The sequence below is a fragment of the Atractosteus spatula genome (assembly GCF_055471065.1).
Source record: "Atractosteus spatula isolate fAtrSpa1 chromosome 10 unlocalized genomic scaffold, fAtrSpa1.hap1 SUPER_10_unloc_2, whole genome shotgun sequence".
In the NCBI taxonomy this organism is placed as follows: domain Eukaryota; kingdom Metazoa; phylum Chordata; class Actinopteri; order Semionotiformes; family Lepisosteidae; genus Atractosteus; species Atractosteus spatula.
In genome coordinates, this window is record NW_028296622.1 from 767033 (window position 1) to 773926 (window position 6894).

Consider the following 6894-nt stretch of genomic DNA (forward strand, 5'->3'; position numbering starts at 1 on the left):
CTTGTACTACTCTGTCCTACTCTGTCTTGCTTTAGGTTCTGTCCTTTGATATGCAGCAGACACTGGTCTGGTTTATCCTGTTTGTGGGTGTTGTTCCTTCTTTTATTATGTAGCATTAAGCCACTGGGGCTTCTAAAGCAGGTCAGCTTTATGGCATCTTAGTTTAACTTTTGTTTGAGGCTAGATTAACAGACCCCATCAACACCTCTCACAGTGTGCTTAAGTGGTGATACTGTGATGCTGGATAAGTGAGATATATACACGTCCCACTTCAGTTACAATGGACTTCACGGGGCTCCTAGGAAGATTCAAAGCTTTGCCAATCTTTTTATAACCTTCTCCAGCTTTTCTCCTCTTAACAACTTTATCTCAAAGCTCCACAGGCAGCTCCTTGGTCCTCATGACAGCAGGACTGATCTGATCTGCTGTTTTAGTTGTGAGACCTCAGTCAGTGATATTTATTAATTTATCGAGCAAGTGAACACCGGTGAACTTGAAAGGAACACAGGTGTACCTTGTTAACATAATTTAGTGTGACCTCTCAAGATAATTGACGCAAATTAGGTTGTTAAAACAAAGGGAATGAATACTTATCAATTAAGTAATTTTCCATTTTTATTTAAAAGATGACTTCAGAACTATAAATATTTAATTTCATTTTAACATTATAAACAATGGGGCATGAATACTTTCTGAAGGCACTGTATATATTGCTTGTCCTGTTAAAACAATAGTTGCATTGAAAAAAATGACTATTATAGAATTATTGCTAATTCATACGATATCTTGTTCTTTATTATTTACCCTTTATTGTATAAATATTTCTTGTATTTGATATATATCCTCTCTGGGGAAAATACACTTTAGATTGTGCAACAAAGACTTTGAGCTTTTGTTTGTAGAATTTAATCAGATGTGACTTTTTTTCCTTAAGAGTGACAGTTAAGGATCTTAATCTGTTTTATACACATTCTGTGTATAACATGGTAAATTAAAAGCTGTAACACAATTACAAGCTTATCCAATGAGAACAGTCTTAATTGGAAAATTAAACAGGACTAAAATTAACATTCCAAGACTATAAGGAATTCAATTCAATTGACAATGAAATTTATTCAATTTAGACCTCATTCATTTTAAAATTGAATAACACTAAAAACATTTTATTATACACATAAATTAAACTCTGTGACAAGAGCTATTTCTATTTTAGTCAATCGTAAATAAGAGTATAGTCATAATTTAATTGACCAGATGAACTCAAAAGTGGGTGAGTACAAAGTGACTGTGACTAATAGATATTTTAGTAAAGTAAAGGTTTGTTCCATGCTGAAAAGAGAAGAAAATACATGTTTCGGCTGTGGAGCCTTCTTCGGATGTCACATGCCTACTTGCACTGAAAGACATTTTAGTTTACTTGGCTGATAACTGACCTGGTGACTAGATTGGTGTTTTTAAGTCACCCGACTGGGAAAAAAAACCCACTCTTAACTGCAGCGGAATGGTCTCTCTCCTGTGTGAATGCGCTGGTGCATTTTAAGTCATGTGATTGAATAAAACTCTTCCCACACTGACTGCACCTGAATGGTTACTCTCCTATGTGAATGTGCTGGTGAGATTGCAAGTGGCTTATCTGACTAAAACTCTTCCCTCGCTGACTTCAGCTGAATGGTCTCTCTCCTGTGTGAATGCGCTGGTGGGTTTTTAACTGACCTGACCGAATAAAACTCTTCCCACACTGACTGCAGCTGAATGGTCTCTCTCCTGTGTGAATGCGCTGGTGGGCTATTAAGCTACTTGACCGACTAAAACTCTTCCCACACTGACTGCAGCTGAATGGTCTCTCTCCTGTGTGAATGCGCTGGTGGGTTTTTAAGTCACCTGACCGAATAAAACTCTTCCCACACTGACTGCAGCTGAATGGTCTCTCTCCTGTGTGAATGCGCTGGTGGGCTATTAAGCTACTTGACCGACTAAAACTCTTCCCACACTGACTGCAGCTGAAAGGTCTCTCTCCTGTGTGAATGCGCTGATGTCGTTTTAAGTTGTGCAAGTGACTAAAACTCTTCACACACTGACTGCAGCTGAACGGTCTCTCTCCCGTGTGAATGCGCTGGTGGTTTATTAAGTTACGTGACCGACTAAAACTCTTCCCACACTGACTGCAGCTGAAAGGTCTCTCTCCTGTGTGAAGGTGCTGGTAGGGTTTTGAAATGCTAGACTGACAGAAACGCTGCTCCTCCCTGTGCCATAATGGCAGTTTGTCCACTCCATCTGAGCAAGGCCTTGAGTGATTCTTCCTCATCCTTTGATCGTGCTGTGGTCTCTTATTCTGAAAATGCTCCATGGAATGATCTTGCTCTGTGTGCTGAAACTGAGATTTGTTTTCTCCACCTTGTCCCTCAGTGTGCTGCTCAGCAGTGTGAATCATCTGGGGCTCCTTCTCCAGCTCTCTGAGACTAAAACCATCCAGTTCATTCAGTTGTTCCTCTCTTTGCCGAAGAACAGACATACTCTCCAGTTCATTAAAACTTTCAACAATTTTCTCAGTAACCAGATCATTAAACCTGTGTGTAAAGTCATCAGATACTAAGGGATCATATGGTTGTTTGAGACTCTGCAATGACAGTCTCTCCACTTGAACAGAACAAGGCCTAATTATTATCAAGCCCTGTAGGAGCTGCTGTTGCTCCTCCCTGTACTGACTCTTCTCAGTGTGCTGTGACTCAGTATTGTTCTCTTCACCAGGTACATCAGTCTGCTGCTCTGCAGGGTCAATCAACTGGGGATCCATGTCCTGCTCTGTAAGATTAAACTCACCCAGTTCTTCTTTGTGCTCTTGTACAGAGAAACAGCCTAGTTCATTACAAACTTGCGTAATATTGTTTGAGTACAGATTATTCATCTTCTCTGTAAACTCATCACATACTAAGAGTCCAGGTGTCCCACTCTCAGACTCCATCTTCATCATGGGCACAGAGTCCAGAACCTCAACAATCTGTCTGCTCTCTGTGTGCTGCTCACTGAGAGTCTTTTTCCCTTCTGGAGCAACGAGCTCTGTCTCCTGCATCAGACTGGAGCCCCACTCCTCCGCACTATGCTTCTGTTCAAGAGGAGCCCTTTCCCCAGCCTCAGAGAGAGCACTGGCCTCTGAGCCTGTAAACACAGAACAAGATAAAATCTTTATAATAATAATAATAAAAAACGTTATTTTATATAGCACCTTTAAAGGTGGCTTCTCAAAGCATTTTACAGAATGCCAACAACAAAAAATACACAAAATAAGCACGATGAGAACACACAGTTAGAGGAGACAGTAGATGGTGGTACTAAATACAGTAGGAGCAGAGGGGTAAAGAACAGTTCAATGAAGGGTCTTCTAAAGAAGAAGGTTTTGAATCTGGATTTGAAGGAGTTTAGAGAAGGTGACTCTCTGATATCCTTGGGGAGAGAGTTCCAGAGCTAACAGGAGAAGGCCATGTCACCCATTGATTATAGACGGACTGGGGGACAGATAGGAGAACACAATTAGAAGAGTGAAGGTTGTGACGTGGGGAGTAGGGTGATAAACCAGACAGGTACTGAGGTGCCAAGCCATGGAGAGCCTTATAGGTGAGCAGGAGGATTGTTAAGTCGACATGCAACTTGACAGGAAGCCAGTGCAAGGACTCCAGGATAGGAATAATGTGAACACTTCTTCTAGACCTGGTCAGGATTCTGGCTGCCGAATTATGGACATACTGGAGTTTTTTCAATGTGGATTTAGAATCCCCAGAGAGTACAGCATTACAGTAGTCAATTCAAGATTAGACAACACTTTTCAGCCACAGTTAGTGATAACATAGGACGTAGTGGAGCAATATTTTTGCTGCACATATGGGTCAAACGTCAAATAGCATCCCTAAGTTTTTCAATATAGACTGAAGCTCAAGTATAAGATTATCTACAGATAGAGTTACAGCATTGGTTTTACAAAGTTGATGGGTGGTGCCAATAAGCATGACTTCAGTCTTGTCACAGTTAAGATGAAGGACATTTTGAGTCATCCAAGATTTTATATGGGAGATGCAACTAAATAGAATAGAGACAGACACATCAGTGTCAGGTTTGGTATGGATGTATATTTGAGTATCATCAGCAAAGTAGTGATAGCTGAGGCCATGTGATCTAAAAAGCTTTAAACTACACACATGCGTACTAGTACACTGACAATCAATTTGGGTTGTTTAAACATAGCGGAATAAGGGGGTGTTCTGATTTAGCTTTGTCAAAACCCTAACTACCATGTAAAAAGTAAGTCTACTGTAATAATATCACAATCACGTTACATTTACTTTAACAGTGCACTGAGAGAGAGAGGGGTTAATACAGACACATTGACTGGACACTACAGTACATTAACACTGCACTGAGAGAGAAAGGGGTTAATACAGACACACTGAATAACTGGACACTACAGTGCATTAACATTATACTGAGAGAGAGGGGTTAATACAGACACTGACTGGACACTACAGCACATTAACAATGCACTGAGAGAGAGAGGTAAATACAGACAATGATTGGACATAACAGTACATTAACACTGCACTGACAGAGAGGTGTTAATAGATACATACTGACTGGACACTGCAGCATATTAGCACTGCACTGCACTGAAAGGGGTTTATACAGACATGCTGACTGGACACTACAGTACATTAACACTACACTGAGACAGAGGCATTTATACAGACCGTACATTAACAGTGCTCAGAGAGAGGGGGGTAAATGCAGACAGACTGACTGGACACTACAGTACATTAACATTGTACTGAGAGAGATAGAGGGATAAATACAAACACACTGACTGGACACTACAGTACATTAACACTGCATTGAGAAAGAGAGGAATTAATACAGACACACTGACCACACATTACAGTAGTTTAAAACTGCACAGAGAGAGGCAGGTTAATACATACATACAGACTTAACACTACAATGCATTAACACTGCACTGAGAGAGGGGTGAACACAGACACATTGACTGGACACGACAGCATATAAACACTGCAATGAGAGAGAGGGGTGAATACAGACACACTGACTGGAAACTACAGCACATAAACACTGCACTAAGTGAGAGGTTAATACGGACACTTTCTGAGGCAGAGAGAGGCCACCGGTGAGAGAGAGAGGGGTTCATACTGACTGGACACTCCAGGACATGAACACTGCACTGAGAGAGAGAGGGGTTCATACAGACACACTGACTGGACACTCCAGTACATGAACACTGCACTGAGAGAGAGAGGGGTTCATACAGACACACTGACTGGACACTCCAGTACATTAACACTTCACTGAGAGAGAGGGGTTAATACTGACACTGACTGGACACTCCAGTAAATTAACTGCACTGAGAGATAGAGGGGTTGATTCACACACACTTACTGCACAGTACATAAACAATGCACTTAGAGAGAGAGAGAGGCTAATACAGACACACCGGATTAATATTCCAGAGGAGTTAATACAGACACAGACCCTGGAGGACGGTAATATCTAAACCAATCAAAATAATGTTTATTTACAAAATCATTTGTTTAAATAAAAACAATCTAGTCCGATACAACGTGAATACAATATTTATAAATGGTGTTTCCTAATGACGTTGGATTACAAATTGATTCAGTGGAACAATTGTTGAATGTGAACGAGGTGTTTTCAGCATCGTAACCGGACAAAACAGTTCAGTTTCAAATAAAGAATCCCGTTGCTACATCACACAAGTCTTTCCCACGTCACTCTGCATCTCTCCACTATACTCTCACCTCTTTCGGAAAGTTTATTTGATGACAGTTTGATACTTTGTTACTTTGTTAGAATGCGTACTGATAATGAGAATGAGAATGTTCACTATTGTGAGATGTTTTCTTTAAAATAAAGTTTGTTATTTAAAAAATCTCACCAGTGAGTCAGTTATATACACTGGTTTTTAACACATACAAGTTCACCACACTGACCTGACAACATTTCTTCTTTTATTTCTGCAGTGACTTCACAGAGAAGCGTGTGTCCAACACGATCTGTCTGTCCCTGATCTCCTCTTGCTCCCGAATCCTTCTCCCACAGCTGAAATCTCCACTTCAGGCTCTCGTTTTCCTTCTTCAGCTGCGCCATTTCACTCCCGACACTGTCCTCCACACACTGTGTGATTTTAAATACGGCCCGTCTCACCAGAATCTGGGAGACGCTGCGGAGTTTGTCTTGAAACTCGTCCTCAGAGTCCGAAATCCTGTTTCGGAAAACTTCTGAAACTTCATACACGATCGATTTGAGCAAAACCTGCATGAAAGAGTCAAGCTGGATTTGCAGATTTAACAAGCACTCCGCCATCCTTCTTCAGAGTAGGTCAGAAACAAAGGCTCACTTCCGAAGTTTAAACAGAATAGCTTCTTTATTTTTATTCTTCACAGATCCTGTTCTGTTCAAGCATAAACTCAGCCGACGAGACGTTACATATTCAGAACCTGAAGTCTTTAAAAAATAATAATGAATAATGATAAGAAAAAGATTCAGTCACCCACACGTGTGTGAAATACACGCAGTGTCGCGCAGTATGATGACGTCATTCTTTAGCGCGGATGCGGCTTCAAGACAACCGAGAAGCGGAGCTGAGAAAGAGGAGTTTCTGCAGCCGGATATAAACTTCACTGCACCTCCTAGCGCCACCTAGTCAAGAGGAGTGAATCACCTGCGACCTTCGCCGTTCGTAACGGAACAGATACATTTTTTTGCCCTTTCACAACCCTCCTCCCCAATGAAAACGTCTCAATCGGATTTTTGTTCTACATCTCCCTATGCAGGTTTTTGGTTAAAGAAAAAAAATGCTGTCGTTTTCTTGCCAAC

General features: G+C 41.0%; 1 protein-coding gene across 1 annotated transcript; it reads right to left on the reverse strand.

Moving 5' to 3' along the window:
• Positions 1-1088: 1088 nt before the first annotated feature.
• On the reverse strand, positions 1089-6617 carry LOC148812561 (uncharacterized). The gene is made up of 2 exons (XM_088908569.1): positions 6009-6617; positions 1089-3156 (listed from the first exon to the last, which is right to left on the reverse strand). The coding sequence occupies exons 1-2, from the start codon at positions 6379-6381 to the stop codon at positions 1661-1663; spliced, it is 1869 nt and encodes a 622-aa protein (XP_088764695.1). The 5' UTR covers positions 6382-6617; the 3' UTR covers positions 1089-1660.
• Positions 6618-6894: the final 277 nt, after the last annotated feature.

Bases quoted from the DNA above. Each gene is read 5' to 3' on its own strand.
- LOC148812561 (XM_088908569.1), bottom strand. From the start codon at position 6,381: ATGGCGGAGTGCTTGTTAAATCTGCAAATCCAGCTTGACTCTTTCATG. The intron at 3,157-6,008 runs GTCAGTGTGGTG...CTGTGTTTACAG, and splicing joins AAAAGAAGAAATGTTGTCAG to GCTCAGAGGCCAGTGCTCTC.